The sequence below is a fragment of the Peromyscus maniculatus genome, chromosome 7 (assembly GCF_049852395.1).
Source record: "Peromyscus maniculatus bairdii isolate BWxNUB_F1_BW_parent chromosome 7, HU_Pman_BW_mat_3.1, whole genome shotgun sequence".
Taxonomy (NCBI): Eukaryota; Metazoa; Chordata; class Mammalia; order Rodentia; family Cricetidae; genus Peromyscus; species Peromyscus maniculatus.
The window spans coordinates 101,897,212-101,914,715 of NC_134858.1; the positions used below are offsets into that span (position 1 = coordinate 101,897,212).

General features: G+C 44.0%; 1 protein-coding gene across 4 annotated transcripts; it reads right to left on the reverse strand.

Moving 5' to 3' along the window:
* Positions 1 to 968: 968 nt before the first annotated feature.
* Positions 969 to 17,490, reverse strand: Uba5 (ubiquitin like modifier activating enzyme 5). Of its 4 annotated transcripts, none has more exons than XM_006983606.4 (12): positions 17,178 to 17,490; positions 14,766 to 14,811; positions 14,562 to 14,651; positions 11,808 to 11,917; positions 10,752 to 10,838; positions 9,597 to 9,681; positions 8,707 to 8,811; positions 8,430 to 8,557; positions 4,467 to 4,602; positions 4,148 to 4,226; positions 3,642 to 3,748; positions 969 to 2,123 (listed from the first exon to the last, which is right to left on the reverse strand). In XM_006983606.4, exons 1-12 carry the CDS (start codon positions 17,318 to 17,320, stop codon positions 2,040 to 2,042), a joined length of 1,200 nt encoding a protein of 399 aa, XP_006983668.3. In that variant the 5' UTR covers positions 17,321 to 17,490; the 3' UTR covers positions 969 to 2,039. The 4 variants fall into 4 exon arrangements, with proteins under 4 accessions (XP_006983668.3, XP_042137468.1, XP_076433058.1 ...); XM_042281533.2 differs by having other exon boundaries at positions 1,928 to 2,120; positions 17,178 to 17,464; XM_042281534.2 differs by lacking the exon at positions 17,178 to 17,490 and having other exon boundaries at positions 14,567 to 14,651.
* Positions 17,491 to 17,504: the final 14 nt, after the last annotated feature.

Here is a 17,504-nt window from a genome sequence, read left to right on the forward strand (position 1 = left end):
AAAATGGTAATTTTCAGACAAGTCCCTCATAAACAATTGGTAAGAGCCAAATTTTGCTATAACTTGTCCTCAGCACTTTACAGACAGGAAAATTGGAAAAACAAAAATGTGATTTGATGCAGGCAAAGTTTCTCTGACATATTCTTAAAGTCATTGCCTTTTCCTACTGGCCCACATTTGTGGGTGTCAGGGAGAATTTTCATGAGAAGAAAAATACAAAAACCTGAGCAGAAGCACAGATTGCCTTTCTGCTAACAAAAGAAACAAAATGAATGGTTTTACTGCCGTCTAGACTCTGGATTCTAGAGTCACTGTTAGAACAGTATTGGGGCTGCTGGCCTTTCTCACTAGGAGTCACAGCATCTACACATCCAGCCAAACCTCTATGTGGTAATTCATGATGCAGTGTCTTAATTCTCAGTCACTGCTGCTGCCCCTTAGTCTCTGTGGCCACAGACTATGGGGAGAGCAATATGGGATCAAAAGGTGCCTGCCACCAGATTGCATTTAGTTATTTTTGAGATGATAATCCAGTAGTTTCCAATGAAAGATATTGGGTAAGAGTGAGATACATTAGAATCCAGGACAGCCTAAGATACCAGAAAGAGCAGATCTTTAGAAGTCAGTTAATCCTATATATTATACCTTAACCAAACCTGAAAGTTCAACAATTTCAAGTAAGCCTTAGAAAATTCATGGACCAGTATTTCTCAAGAATTATTCTTAAAAAAAAAAAAAAAAAAAAAAAAAAATTCATTTAAAAATTTAAAGCATGTTTAGTGATTTGAAAAGTTATTCTCCAATCTAATACGCTAAGTTCTGTAAAAAATAGTTATAAAAATTTACCAAGGAAACATAAATATAAGTTTCAAAGTTAGGCACACACCCTTCTTGACTTGTATAAACATGAAAAAAGTCACATATAATCCTAGAATCTCAAAGCTAGTACATTAAACTTATGCCTGGAGTTGGTCTTTACAACTTTATTTTACAAGTAAGGAATGACACTTTGAACTTTACCTAGCATTTCCCAATACACACAATTTAGACATTCATAAAGTCATTTCATATCCTCAAGATAAAAATCAATAATTTATGTCATTCATCAGTTTACAATTTAAGTGGTCATAGTTGGGACATGGAAGCCTTTGCAGGGAATAAGTACTCATCATTCACTGCAGAGGTAATTTCCAGTTCTTCATTTTGCCCACTACTCAGGACAAACCTTGCTAACATCTCCCTGTTTAGGGAATCAAGGTGAAATGAAATATTCAGGAGCAGTCTATGTGATGTACATGTTCTATATGATGTACATGGTCTACATGATGTACACAGTCTACATGATGTACACGGTCTACATGATGTAGACGGTCTATATAATGTACACAGTCTATATGATGCACTGTGCTCATGCCTGTTCTTGAGTCACATGGTGACTCCAGGCACTTCTGTTACAGGAGGCAATGCCTTTTCCTTGGTCGGTGAAAATTAGAATACAATGTTTTTTCCTAAACATAGTCTGCCCATGAAGACAGCTTGCATTTATCTGTGCTTTGTCTTAAATCTTTAACTCATTTAGACATGCCAATGAAGACATTCTACTTGTATCTCACCGAGAAACATCTGAAGGGATGTTTATTCTATAGGCTGACTCTCTAACGTCACTCCTGGTCAGATCAGTACTCGTGGGTAACTGGTAGGAAGCCATTCGGACACTCAGACACTTGCTAGCCACAGCTGCCAGGGTAAAGATCTCATCCTCCATCTGTACTTACAGTCCAGGCCTCAGTCCACAGACAGGGAATTACTGTAAAGGAAATTATGGGATGGGATGGCCTCTCCTCTCTTTTCTGTAGGAGCATTACCGATTCAGTTGTAGAGGGAAGCCAGAAGCAACCACTAGTGTTCCATACAGCATGACACTCAGTGAAGATTCACATGCCAGGTAAGGCGGCCCTAGGTTTATTAGTTCTGATTCTTTTTTTAATTCCAAGGGAATAGAATGAGCACAGAAAATAAAACAAATGCCAGTCCACTGTCTACATGTTCTTCATCTTGGCCATGAGATCTTCCAAGCTTTCACCAGAATCTTCCACCATTACTTCAGAAGCAGAATCCTCCTGCTGTCAACAAAGGGGGGAAATGCAATGAAAACAGAGCCATACAAAACCACTTGTCCTTAACAGTTTGTTTTACCCATGCTCAGCATGCTTAAAAAGCTGATTTTTCTCTGATAAGTACATTTTGAAATAATTAGAGAAAATAAAGTTCTTTATATTTCCCACCAAAATTTTGTTTAGGAGGCAGCAACTTCAATATTCTTGGCATTTCTACTGAGTGTATTGTTAATGTAAAACAGCAGACCATGAAGTTATGGCATATGTATATATTGTGTGATGTGCATGCAGGTTAAGTCTATCTCCTCAAACCATTTTTTTATAATTAGAACATTCAAAAATCACTCCTTCTATCTTTCTGAACATACAACAGTGACTACCTACAGCCACCATCTACGACAGTCACCAGAGCTCAGTGTTCTAGCGAGCTGTAACAAGCCGCTGGCCAGCCTTCTCCCCCGTCCCCCTGCGCACCTTTGGGAGCACAGCTCGTCTCTCAACTTCTATCACATCAAACCTTTCAGAGTCCACATATGAGTGAGACCATGTAGTGCTTGTCCATCTGTGCCATCTGACTTTACTTAATGACTCCCAATTCCATCTGTCTTGCCACAAATGACAGGTTGTCATCCTCTTGTGGCTCAATAGTGTTCCACTGTGTGTGTGTATATCTTTTATCAGTCCGTGGGCATTTTGGCTATATATACTTCAGACATATACCCCTCCCCATGAGATTGCTGGCTCACATATATCACATGTGTCATCGTTTAGTTTTCTGAGGAGCCTCCATTCTGTTTTCAGAATAGATGAGCTAATTGACATTCCTGGTAGCAGTACATTATTACACTCCAGGCTCCCTTTCTGCACATCCTTTTCACTTGGAGTGAGATGTACCTCACTGGTGTAGACCTGCATGCCCCTGATGATTAATAATGTTCAGCAACTTTTCAATCCCTACTGTCGATCTGTATATTTTTTTGTCTGGTGGTTTCAGCCCCTGCTCTGTATGTCTTCACTTGAGAAAGTCTGTATTTCTGTAGGTTTATTCATGTGCATGCTCTTTCTCTCTCACCCACCACCCCTAACCTCCCACCTACGACCTCTGCTTCCGGGTTCTTATTATGTATCCAGGTTCACGTCAAACTTGCGTATCTCCTGCTTCAGATTCCTGTGTGCTAGGATCACAGGCACATTCCTTTTCCATCACCCTTTCCAGAAGTATTTGTAAATGGGTTTGTGGCTAGAATTATCAATATATGAAAGTAATACTTTAATTTAACCGCTATCTATTATACTTGATATATCCGTGGATTTTTAGAAGTCTCTACTTTCTCAGTTTCCAATGAGCTGTGCCTGTCTCCATGCTGACACTGAATACTTCTCAGCACCTCAAGGCCGACCGCACAGATATCTAGGCAGGAAACACCTCACTAGCCTTCTGACGTAAGATGAAGCTGAAAGAAGAGAAATACATGTTTTCTTTTATCTGATATTTACATATGGGGAATCAGATCTCACAAATACCTTCTTTGGGACTGTGTATGCCACTGTAATTCCTTCGGGTAAGACGGGAATGGGACCTGAAGAGTCCTTCAGTTCCTCTTCTGAAACCTCAGACACCAGCTCAATACCTGTAGGAGTAAATGTGACCTTGTGCTCGTTCTCAAGAAGACTGTAGCATCACTTATATTTATGTGCACTCTTACACTCCCCTCCCAGAAAACACTGTGAGAATGATCTGAAGTGCTGTGTAAATTACACGCCCTCCCAGAAAACACCGTGAGAATGATCTGAAGTGCTGTGTACATTACACTCCCCCCAGAAAACACCGTGAGGATGATCTGAAGTGCTGTGTACATTACACCCCCCCAGAAAACACAGTGAGAATGATCTGAAGTGCTGTGTACATTACACTCCCCAGAAAACACAGTGAGAATGATCTGAAGTGCTGTGTCATCTTATACTCCCCCCAGAACAGAGTGTGCTTCTGGTGCGAGTCTGGCGCGAGTCGGGTGCAGGAAGGCTCCTACCCCACTCGTTGTCCTCATGTACGATCTCCTCGTCCTCCGTGGGCGCGGCCTCCGGTGGGGGCAGTGTCGCGGCCTTCTTCTGTATAAAGCAAACAGTACCAAGCATCACTACTGCTTCTCCGTTCTCTGCAGCACTCCACAAAGTGCACATTACCAAAGGCAAGGATGGGTCTTAGTTCTGAAGTATGCTCAATGAACTAACACTATAAAAACCCAGAACCCATTACATTCTATTCCAATTCTGTTTCTTTTCAAATGTACTGTCCTAGGCAGCGTGACCCTCAACTTCCCGACCGATCGATGCATCCGCTGGTTGTACCTTGTATTCTTCTTGTTGCTTCCTGCAATTCCTGTCATCACACTGAGGGTTTGGCTTCATGGACATGGTCGGGAAAAAGTCCTGCATTGCATTGTATCCAAGGTAGAAACTGACGGTGCCAAAGCGTAACAGAAACCTGAAAAAGAAAATTAAATTACTCAGGCACGGTGGTGCACACCTTTAATCCCAGCATTTGGAAGGCAGGAGCAGGAGGATCTCTGTGAGTTCCAGGCCAGCCAGGGATATATAGTGAGACCCCCATCTCAAAAGAAAAAAGAAAATAAAATTATACTTAGTAAAGAAAAAAGGGACTAGAAGTAAGTGAATTTATAAAAGAGATTTTGGAGTGGGTAATGAATTTTATAACGAATAACCTAGAAAACAGCAACTTTCTCTACCTTATTTATAAAACTTGGCTCACAGTAGCTGCTTGAATATTTGTGGAAGGAAGGAAGGAAGGAAGGGAGGGAGGGAGGGAGGGAGGGAGGGAGGGAGGGAGGGAGGGAGGGAGGAAGGAAGGAAGGAAGGAAGGAAGGAAGGAAGGAAGGAAGGAAGGAAGGAAGGAAGGAAGGAAGGAAGGAAGGAAAAGTATACTGCCTTTCATCACTGTGTAGTGAGCTATTATTTTTGACCCTCTAATAAAGATAAGCTGCTGGCAAGTAAAGTATAGCATGCTAAACTCCAAAGAAGCATACTGACTTTGGAGAACCTGCAGTATGAGAGATATGTTTTTAAACCTGAGCTAGGGGCTCAGTTCAGTGGTTAAAGTACTTGCTATGGAAGCGAGTGAGCCTGAGTCTGGATCCCCAGCACCCACATAAAACGGCAGCCATGGCATAATAAGCTTATAATCCCAGAACTGAGAGGGAGAGACGGAAGGAGACAGGTAGATCTCAGGGCCTTGCTGTACAGCCAGTGTAGCCAACATGGTGAGTCCTAGATCAGTAAGAGACCTTGTCTGAAAATAATAATAATAATAATAAAGTGGAACATATCTTGGATGCAAGGCATAGAGAAATGAAGCTGAGACTGAGCTGGAACCCTCTTCCCATTGGCTGGTTTTGCAGTGCCAGAAGGTGCTGCATAGGCTGCTGGGGAAGAAGAGGCACCAATGGCCTTATCTAGTTGAAAACCCTACATTCAATAATACCAGCCTGCCAGGCAAGATGTGCCCACGGGTGGAGTGACCGCACTACTGTCGGCAGAGGTGAGGGTGAGAACCAACCACTCTGACTGGATTTGAGGCCTGCTCCACAAGAGGGAATTCAAACTAGTACCGTAATGCAGTCAGAAACCCGTGGTTAAAGTCTTAAACCGAGGGGCCAATTAGTACTGCTGTTTCGGTAGCCTGTGGCAGCAGTCCGTCTTCTGAGTATCTAAGCTTATACCCACAGACATGCTCCCAGCCTCACGGAGAAGCCTCTCTGCAATGAACAGCAATGAACACAGACACACGGCTGCTCCAGGTGAGAGGACGATGATGGCTGAGGGCTCAGCCCTAAGCAGGCCATTTACACCACTCCACGCTGCTCAGCGACCACTGCAGAGGACAGGGAAAGGGCTACACTACTGTCTCCTGGGCAGGGCACCGCCACTGCGGTCATGACCCCACAGCAGCTGTGGCTGTTTGCAATGGGCCTACACAACTCTGGACCTATCAACGGTCCATCGGGGGTGGGAGCGGGGGATTATGGGGCACTACCCCTCGTCCCGGCTGAACCTCTGTCCCCTGGTGGGCTCTGAGGGAAGGGCAGTCATTGTCTGCAGCTGTGTGTGCCCACTGAGTGCCCACCAGACACCAGTGGACATTCCAAACCCATGGTCACACAGATGATCAAGGCTAAATTAGAGGGTCTTGGAACAACAACAAAGTCATGAACGTGAGGAGGAGATTTATAGGGGTAATATAGGGAGAAGGAAAGTAGAGAATGTGGAGAAGACGTTACAGTAATCAGAATGTACATCATACATTCATGAAACTGCCAATAATGAATTTAGCAGAAGTCATTTTAAATGTAAAGAAATACAGGAAGAGACATAGCATTGTCCTCTGCCCTTCATACATGGATGCACAGAAAAGCATACTTCATACACATGTGCATACATGCATACCCCCACACAGAGACATAAATCTGATATGTGCTACTACACCTTATTTTCAAAACTGATATATCCCACTACACACTACGTGAACTACACTAAGTCACTGATGTGAGTAGTGTCAGGGGAAATCAAAGAGCACTTCCAACACCCATCAAGTGCCATCGTGATCCTCCCTGTCAAATGCCACTCTACTGAAAAGCTGCTGTCTGGGTTGGGTTTTGACAACTCAGCATAAGCTGGATCATCTGTGAAGAGAAAACGTCCCCATCACATGGGTCTGTGGACAAGACTGTGGGGGCATTTTTGTGATTAATGATTAATGTGGGCGTGTCTGGCTCACTATTGGTGGTGACAAGCCTGGGCAGGTGGCCCTGGAATGTATTAAAAATAGGCTAAATGCCGGGCGGTGGTGGCGCACGCCTTTAATCCCAGCACTCGGGAGGCAGAGCCAGGCGGATCTCTGTGAGTTCGAGGCCAGCCTGGGCTACCAAGTGAGTTCCAGGAAAGGCGCAAAGCTACACAGAGAAACCCTGTCTCGAAAAACCAAAAAAAAAAAAAAAAAAAAAAAAAAAAAAAAAAAAAAAATAGGCTAAGTAAGCCATGGGGAGGCAAGCCAGGCAGTAGCACTTTTCCACGGCCTCTGCTTCAGTTCCTGCTCCAGGTTCCTTGAATTCCTGCCCTAACTTCCTTAATAATGGACTAAGATGTACAAGTGTAAGTCTAATAAACCCTTTCCTTCATGAGTTGCTTTTGGTGATGGTGTTTTTTGTTTGTTTGGTTGGTTTTGGTTTTTGTTTGTTTGTTTGTTTGTTTTTCGAGACAGGGTTTCTCTGTGTAGCATTGCTCCTTTCCTGGGACTCACTTGGTAGCCCAGGCTGGCCTCGAACTCACAGAGATCCGCCTGGCTCTGCCTCCAGAGTGCTGGGATTAAAGGCGTGCGCCACCACTGCCCGGCTGGTGATGGTGTTTTATCACAGCAATGGAAACCCTAACTATGGCAGCTTCTGTACAGAAGATTGTGCAGAAAACTCAGTGAGAGCGGAGGAGATGGCTCAGTGGGCAAAGCGCTTGCCATGCAAACGTGAGGACCCGAGTTCAAATCCCCAGACTCCATGCAGATACTTGACAGCTGTGCATGACTGTGACTCCAGTGCTCCTACAGCAAGGTGGGAGGAAAACAGGAGAGTCCCTGCAAACTCTTAGCTATACAAAACCTGTTTCCCTCATCTGTAGCTAGAGTTAAAACGCACATTGGCAGAGTCTCATTTTGGATAACAGAAGTGTTTTCTGGTTTGATCACATCTGAATGACTTTTAGGGAGAGCGGATGAGTAGAAGTAAGTGTGATTGTGCCTTGGTCTCCACCCACTGTCTACATCTATACAGCTTTGTCTCATTTATGTAATGCTCCCTAGAGTCACGTGTCACACATTTCAATCAGCAAAAGACCATATACGCTACAGTGGTACCATAGGGTTATCTGGTCTGCTATCTCTGAAGTGTATTGTTTTTGCACTATCTTGAAAATGCCCAGTGCCCAGTGATGCATTGTCATAATATGGCCCTCTTGTCCAGTGATGTAGGACTGGGTATACAGAGCAATGCTGTATCATTTAACAAGAGTTATTCCAAATGCAGGGTGTAACTGACATTTAAATAAACATGTATGCGTGCACGCACTCACATACACACATGAGTGTGCGCACACATAATGCTAATGAAAGTCCATGTAGGTATAATAAACATAAAAGAAAATGTTAAGATAACTACTTAGTTGACAATATCAGTCTTTGGAGTACTTCATGAAACACATTTCATCGAAAGCATACAGAATTCTTGAGAAACGTCGGCCCTCACTTACTTTAATACGTTCTGTACCAAGATCCCTGCAACTACTCCCATGGTGGTGGGGAGACTGGCCGCGCAGACGCCTTCTCGTTTCAGGGTCTTCTCATCAATGTTTGAAGCAACTACGAGCGGTGGCGCACACTACATGGAAAAGGACACACCCGTTTCAAACAGCACAGGGGGAGGATGCTCCAATGGCGTCCCGGCACACTCCCGCTCCTCTCAACTGCAGACATCAACTACGAAGATCACTGATTCTAACCGTGAAAGGGGCCCAAGACCATGCCTACCGCGAAACAAGCCGACTCTCCAGGGATCATGAGCTGGATGTGCCCGGAAACTGCATTTTCACTGACCCCAGATTCCATCCACGTCTGACCAAGTTCATTACAAGCCTTAACAGGAAAAGACAAAAACACAAAACATCACAAATCACTGGCAACCTCCTCTGTGGAAAGCAGGTGTTAGTACACAGATCCTGAGGGTTTCGGGGTCAGAGAGAAGAGCTGCAACCCTTGAGTTAGTGTTGGTACTCCAGAAGCAGAAGGTACCCATTCCTTACATCGAACCACTGCTCCCTAGATTTCTTCAGATTAACGTAAAAACTTATTTTTCTAACACTTCAGCAATACAAAAATCCTAAGAATCATTTAAAAGTGATTCAAAAGAAAAATATCTTATCTTTAGGAAATGTTTACAATTTATATATTTAATCCTAGTAAGACAAAAAGTTAAAACCAATGGTGAGCTGGTAAGATGGCTCAGTGGGTAGAGGTGCTTGCCACCAAGCCTGAGGACCTGAGTTCAATCCCTAGGTCCCACATGGTCTCATCCCACTGAGAGGACCAACTCCTGCAAGTTGCCCACAGGGATATGGTGGCAAGCGCTCGCGCGCGCGCGCACACACACACACACACACACACACACAAAGTGAATGTAATGAAAACCCAATGGTGACTAGACTACGTGTCATAAAAATATTCATTTACTTTAAAACCACACAGCAGAAACATGTGCTACTTTATACGTAAGAGAGTGAGATACTAACACGTCAGAGGCAGGGCAGACGCTCTTAGCACACATTTGAGAAGCAGGCTGTGAAGACAGGTTACACTTGGAACTGTTGTTAGCTAGAACACTCGGGTAAACCCAGGGCTGCAACCCCTTAGCCAACACTCACTGTGTTTATTGCCATCCGAGCTTCAAAGTTGTCCACACAGCTAAGAACCAGGTCAACAGCCTTCCCTTCTTCTAATCCACCATTGCTAGAGAAGGAAAGTAACCGTGTTTGAAAACAATGAGGACACAAAATACAGTTCTTTCGTCTTACGGCTTGGTGCCTGGCACCTATTGTCCCAGCACCTGAGGCTGAGGCAGGACTGTCACTGCTTCCGCCATCCAAACAGTATGAGATCCCACCTCAAAGAACAACCAAAAGCAAACCCAAGTCCCATGGCCCACACAAATCCCCCACGGTTTCTTGAAGCAAGATCTCAAACTTGTTTGTGATCCTCCTGCTTCAACCTCCCAAGTGTTGGATTCACAGGTGTTCATCACCATGCCAGTGAGACCCAAACCACACTGTAACTGAATTTTATATGTGCAGTCGGTTTCTCTCATTAAATGTTTGAACACAATTATAACACAGTGTTTGATGTTGATGACCTCATACATAGTGTTAAGCCACTTTCTGAATAGAGAATTAATGATTTCATACTAGTAAAGGAAGCATGAAGTCTGTTCACAGGGTTGTCGTCTCCCTATGGGCTCTCACAGATATTTGGTTTGGTTTGGTTCATTAGTCCTGGTGAGAGAGAAGCCAGGGACTCAGGCATGCCAAGTACATGCTCTAACTGTGAGATACATACAGCCCTATTTTATTTTATTTTTCATTGTTTTGAAAAAGGGTCTAAGTTGCCCAGGTTAGCCTCGAACTTATGATGGAATTACAGGCCTGTGCCACTGAACTCAGCAAGTTTCACTGCCTTGTTTACACTTCCCTACAAATATACACTTAATAAAGCTAATTGAATGAAATTACTTCAGGGGTCCTGGCTGTCTGAGGAAAACGATTTTCAGGGACAAAATACAGTCTAGAGATGGGACGTAAAACTGAGGGCCTCTTGTTGAACCACTATAATTTCCAGAGGGATTTATTTTTCCAATTTTATTTTTTGGAACATACATATGTTTGTGCGTAGACTACATCCTCATACATAAACATTACACAAAAATTACTTTTCCTAAAAGACGAAAAATCTGTCAGCAGATTTTCTAGCACTTGTTTAACTGAGCTGGGCATCAGGACACTGCACAAAGTATTCATAAACTGTACCTTATTCTACTCATGAAATGTTCGAAGTGGTCCACTGTGGTGATGTTGTAGTTGTGAACTTCAAACAGAACATCAGGGTTAATGCTCCTGAGAGGGGAAAGCAAATGTTACATTCTTGGTACGGCCTCTAAGGTAAGAACTGCCTGGTTGGGATTTTGTTCCGAGTCTTTGCCTTGCCATGCAGTCCTGCTTTGCCCAGTACTTGCTACGCAGTATAGGCTGACCTCAAACTTGGGCCACTCCTCACACGTGCCTCAGCTCCACGTGCTGGCATCTGCAGCAGGTGCCAGGCAGCACACGCCACTAAGAACAATTCTTTTTTTTTTTTTTTTAAAGAGTTGGTTTTTTGTTTTGTTTTGTTTTGTTTGTTTTTTCAAGACAGGGTTTCTCTGTGTAGCTTTGCGCCTTTCCTGGAACCAGGATCTTGTAGACCAGGCTGGCCTCGAACTCACAGAGATCTGCCTACCTCTGCCTCCCGAGTGCTGGGATTAAAGGTGTGCGCCACCACCGCCCAGCTAAGAACAATTCTTAAATGGTTGGGGAGAAAAATCTTTTTCAGAATATTTCACGATATGAAAATAAAATTCAGATTTCAGAGTCTAAAACTCAGGTTTTACCGGAACAAAGGTATGTATGCACCACCCTTTTGGTGTTGTCTATGGCTAGTCTCACACTGTGGCTCCACAGTTAAGCAGTGCAGTGAAGATGAAAATAAGCACACTCTTGCCCGACACATGACCCAGGACTAAGAAGTAAGAGGATTCTTTGCATAAGTGAAATAGGCATTTCATAGAGAAAAATCCAAGCCAATTTACACTTAGCTTAGCTCACAAAACAGGTACACAAAACAACAGCCTACTGTGTGGATCCCTTTACCACACTGCAGTTAACAAGATCCAGTGTGTGTGGCCCTTTACCACACTGCAGTTAACAAGATCCAGTGTGTGTGGCCCTTTACTACACTGCAGTTAACAAGATGCAGTGTGTGTGGCCCTTTACTAAACTGCAGTTAACAAGACCCCTAGGACATGGGGCCCTTTGCTACACTGCGGTTACCTCAGTGTGTTCTCGGCTGCTTGCACTTTACTCAGTCCTGCTTGATGAGGCTGGAAGAAGAGTCGATTCATGTTGGCCAGCTCCACCTTGTCATAGTCAAAGAGCAGTAACTGAAATGAAAACAGCGGTAACAGTGGTATTTCAGGGAAACATGACATTCAACTAGTGGATTTTCCATTTGATAGACTTAACGGTAGGTAGCGGAGTTGTAACATTAATTAACTCTAAGGTACCTGGTGTCGTATAGTGATTTACTAAATGTCCTGTGAGGTAAATGCCTAGCTCCTCTTATCCTCAGCTACTGACTAGGCATCGAGGGGCCTTGCTGAAGGGCGCTCAGCTAATGTGGGACTCCGGGTGCAGCAACTCTCCCCAACCCAAGGCTGTGCTGCTTCTACAGACCGGCTCAGTGAGAGGGAAGCCTGCTCCGTCTCACTGAGTGTTGCAAAAATTGTGCCAAGATCTTACTGCATTCCTTTTTCTTTTCCCTGACTCCCTTTGTATGACAGACCACACAACCAAACTGAGGCTAAACGTCATTACTCCAAAGAGAATTCTCAACCAGTTAATTTTTTCCCTCTTTCTTCTTAGGTCTGCTTCAGTGTCTGCCAATGTACACTCCTCACTTAAAATGAGTACATCACATTTCGTATCAGTAAGAACAGGTTAGATTCTATGAATCTATAGCAGTGAGATCTTATTCTTTCTTTTTCTTTTTTCTTTTTTTGCAGTGCTGGGGACTAAACCTGGGACCTAATCCATGCTAGGTCACTGTTCTACCGTCACAGGAAATGACATCAACCTTCCAGCCTGCTGCCCATCTGGAAAGCAAAGGGCTGATGTGGACTTGGTGATCCAGGGAGCTACAGATACTTGCAGAAACAAGAAATGGGCTCTGGGTCTTCTAGGCACCATTTCCCCACTAAACCTAATCATTAGCTTCTTGCTTATCTGTTTTACAGCTAGAAGAAAGACTTCCTGAAACTTAACTAAATGTTTAGTCTTAGTTTACCTGGGCATACAGTGGGATCACTGGCAGAGTTACTGAAAATGCAGGTGTCTGCATCTCACTGCCAGAATTCCTATTACCTACTACAGGTGTAACCGGACAAGAGCGGTTCTAATTGCAGTGGTCCTCGAGAATGACTGCTCATCTAGCAGCATCTGCATCACCCGAAATTATTATGGGCGAAAAGCACTTCCCCCACATTAATCTGCAGTCTATGAGAAGACAGATTCTGATTCAGTTGTCTGCGCTGCACCTTAAGTCTTCCCTCCTAGCAAACGCCCAGGAAAGGCTCCCGTGGTTCTCAGTGTTTGGTGTCTGCACTGGCAGGATTACCCGGAAACCAGTTATGACAATTTTTAGGTTTACCTGACACTACAGGATTAAAGCGACATAACTAAGGTCTGTCAGTCTGTTTTAATATGGCCACATATTCAACTTTTAACTACTGACCTCAAGCATCTCCAATATCCTCTCAATCAACCAGGTACTCAAGTCATCAGCAAGCAATATTTTGGCCTGCTTCTGTAAATCACTTCAAAGACATTAAAATTATAATAAGCATTTTAAGTATTTTGTTGGCATCATTTTTATATTAATAAGTGAGGGTCAATTTTGCAACCACTATCTTTTAATATTAACTTATTGACAAACGATATTGGAGAATGTATGTTTTATGAAAATAGCAGATAATTGTGGAAAATTTATCTAGTCAACCACTAAGTAATATCAATAGTCCTTGGCTTTATAAACCTAAGATTGTCAGATTAAATTCTGGCAGAAGGTAAGTTACTTCTCTTTTACAATTCTAGTCCATTTTTAAAAGAAAACAAAATGGGTTAAATAAAAAAAAAATCTAAAACATCCCCTAGATCAAATTCAATGCTTTCCATCCTCTGTGTGTGTTTAATTGAGCACTTAATAAGATTTTCAAGATCTGAGTGCTTCATTTGCACACTTTATCCATTTAAATGTCTTTTGTATCAAAGGGTTAAATAAGACAAAACTCTGTTTTTAAAAAACTATTGTGGGGAACCTGGAGGAGCGAAGGGAGGGGAGGCTGCAGTCAGGATGTATTGTATGAGAGAAGAATAAATAATTATAATAACTTAAAAAAATACAGTAGCCACTTGGCAGAAACTTGAGTTCCTTCAGAGCCCACGCTTCTTGAGATCAAAACATACGCCCAAGGTTGTAGCCTGTGCCTAAAAGTTGTACCCGTTCATCAGCTGTACTATCTGCAATTAGCCAACAACATAAGAGTGCAGGGCTGACTCTGACCACTCAGAGTGGGGCCCAGGAGCCCTTACATCAGGAATACAGACTCAGCAGATCCCACGGGGTGGGCTTGCCTACTTGATTTGGCACCACTATGCACCCTCCTGCAGAGGTAAAATTTCTGCCTTGCTAAAATACTACAGATCTGTGTGGTCTTTTTGGGGGGAGGGGGGCACCCCAGAACCATTTCTAACAGGTTCCATATCTAAAATAATTCAAATTACTTACACATTACACTACCCTAAACAAAAGGTCCTAAACACAATTAAATACCTTTGTTTAATTATCAATAACACGAGCCTCTGTCTGGAGAGGGATATAACTCAGCCTCGAGAAGAGCAATTTCCATAAATATAACAGAAATCACAAACCACTGACTGACTGGCTGAGCAGAAGAGTGCTAATTTGTACCTGATTCGCTCCAGGAGTGAACAGTTCCCTACTGGACAGGCAAAGAGAAATCTTTTTACCTTACCAATGCCACATCTTGTCAGCATTTCAGCAGTCACACTACCAACTCCACCAACACCCACTATGGCTACAGCGTAAGTACGGATTTTCTGTGAAACAAAGAAAGGACACATGGGCTGGTTACTACTCTCCATTTGATTTCTCACCGGAAATTATTCTCGTTTACTGAAATCGAGTTCAGAAGCTTGGGAAGGTGATCATACCTCATAGTCACTGACAATTCCCATCCGTTTCAGGGCCATCAGACGGCTTAAAGGAAAAAAAAAAAGTTTCAGAGCTTTTGCAGTCTTTTCTTCTTATTATTATTTTTTTAATGTGTATGGGTGGTTTGCCTGTATGTACGCTTATACATGCAGAACTGAAGGTACATGCAGTGCCCGCAGAGGCCAGAAGAGGGTGTCAGATCCCCTGGGACTAGAGTTATGGCAGTGACCTGCCATGTAGGTGCTGGGGATCATCCCTGGGTCCTGTGGAAGAGCAGCTAGTGCTCTTAACCACTGATCTCTCCAGCCCCAAGCTTGTAATCTTTTAGTTAACAGTGATATTTATAGACATGCACCATCAAATAAAACAATCACCAAATTCAATTATTACTAATTCAAAAGAGGAGGAATCTAGCTGGACATGGTGGCAGGCATCTGTAATCCTAGCACTCTAGACGCTGAGGCAGGAGGATTAGGAGTTCAAGACCAGTCTGCGGTACAAAGCAAATATGACTATATGACGACCTACTGATCTTAAAAGCTAACTTTTACTAGGTAAAAATAAATCACTGGGTAGGTTTAAAAATATAGATTTTCTTGTATGTAGCCTGTGAAACAGCATTTTTCTCCCTAAAGAACCTTCTTTATCCTAATGTGTAGCTAAGATCTACACCTAATGGCTTAAATGTTAAGGGTCAAAGTGAAATGTTATTATTTTCCCATGCTGTGTTAATATACAAAGAAAATGAAATAAGCTCACACTCTGTCCATAATGGATGATGTCTAGTTTTGGAAACATCTGTTGTATCCCAAGCACTTCAGCTACTGGTCCTCTGCTCTATTACCTGAGTGTGTGTGTATACATATATAAAATGTGGGTATATTAAGTTTTCATTTGTTTGTTCTTTATGGCACATGTGGATATTAGGTTGTCAGGAAAGTCAGCAGGCCTCTGGGCTGACCCCTTTCTTCCCACTTTCAACTCCATGTGATCATATCTATAAATGTACACTATTACAGTATTTTCACCTCTTGCTTTTCAGTCTTCTGAAGATTTTACTTGTAAATGTCCATCACTGCTGCACAAACATTCCTACCCCAGGAGCCTTGGCCATTTTTGGTTAGATCCTAACTGTTCACTGCTGGGTGGGTGCTTTAGAACTTTCCCTCTCCATCATCACCTCCTTTCCTCAAGGCAACGACCATGCTTTCCTTATGCCTCATCTCCTGCATGCTTTCACTTGCTCAAGCTAACTCCAGTAGTTCTCTAAACTTCTCTACAGACATTCACACTCACGAGTTTCCAACTTCATCATCTCAGAGGGTCTCTGGACCCACCACACACATTGCTCTCTTTCTGGAACTTCACCTATGTTAAACTACCCAGTTTGTAGCCACACTGCTTACAGGCTTATTGACTTACTGGGCAGAAACCTCGCCCCACTCAGATTCCTTTGTTTACTACAATCCACTTAAAGAGGCTCTAGAACGCTCACTTTTCTCACCTACAGAATGAGATGGAAATAACAGCAATCCCAGGGCTGTGGTGAGAAGAAAAACATATGGAACTTAAAGGTCTAACTGCACGCTACTGAATGCAGTCTTGTACAAAACTTGCCATGTACAACTGCTGTTTTAAGAACTTCACATAAACTGACTGCTTCAGTCTTTATAACTATGACAGAAACGGGCATTCCTATGGTCCCACTTTACAGGTAGTAACCTGAAGCAGCTTAGCAGCTGTTAGAAGTTACTGGGAAGCTGAGAAAAGAATTCACTCAGTCCTGACGCAGAAGCCTTCCCCTTAACCACACTGCTCTGCATTCTCCCTCATAAATTAGTAAGTCCTTTAGGGAGAGCAAAGGACTGCGGTGAGCAGGCCTAGTAAAGTTGATAATCAGATGTTCCTGAGCCCCCTAGTAACTACCTCTCCCTCGCCTGACAGGCCTTTCGGAAACTAGTCTATCCTTGGCAGCTTTGCATGAGATGTTATGTTCTGACAGAGCTTACTAGCAATCAGCCTTATGCAGAGCGAGGTAGAGTCAAGGGTGACAGGAAACTGGGCACAGGACAGCGGGCACAAGAGCTGCACCATATGGATGCCTGCCTTGGATTTTTTAAATAAAATTTTATTTGTCCCTGTGCAGGAAAAAGGAGTCTCACTGTACAGAGTACGCTGGTCTAGAACTCATTAAGTAGCCCAGGCTGGCCTGGAACTCGCGACACCCACCACCACCTCACCCTCCCGAATGCTGGGATGAATCGTGAGCCACCACGCTCGGCAAGGGTCATCTTCTGACTAGCACTAAGACGTGGCCTTGCCCACCTAGGAACAGGACCTCCACAGCAAGAAAGGCGCCGCAGGAGGCCGGCTGAACCCCGCGAGGGGAGCGTGGCCCTGCCAGGGATCACCTGTAGGGATTGGAGTCCACCACCTCCGCACTCATCTTCTCGATGCGGGTCCGGCCGCCCACGACCTGCCGGCTTCTCTCCCGGGCGAGTTCTCGTTCCAGCTCCTCAACCCGCTGCTGCAGCCGCTCCACCGACTCGGCCATGGCTGGGCCCCCGGCGGCCTCCGCTCCCAGCCTGGGCCGCCGCCGCCGCCGCCGCCGCCCCACGCTGCTCCGCTGGGCCCACGAAGTGCAAGCGGACTGGGCACAGCCTTCCGGATCCCGATACCCCGGCAAGAGCCTCCAGGCATCCCAGTAAGACACGTCTCCGCCACGCCCTCCGCTCTTC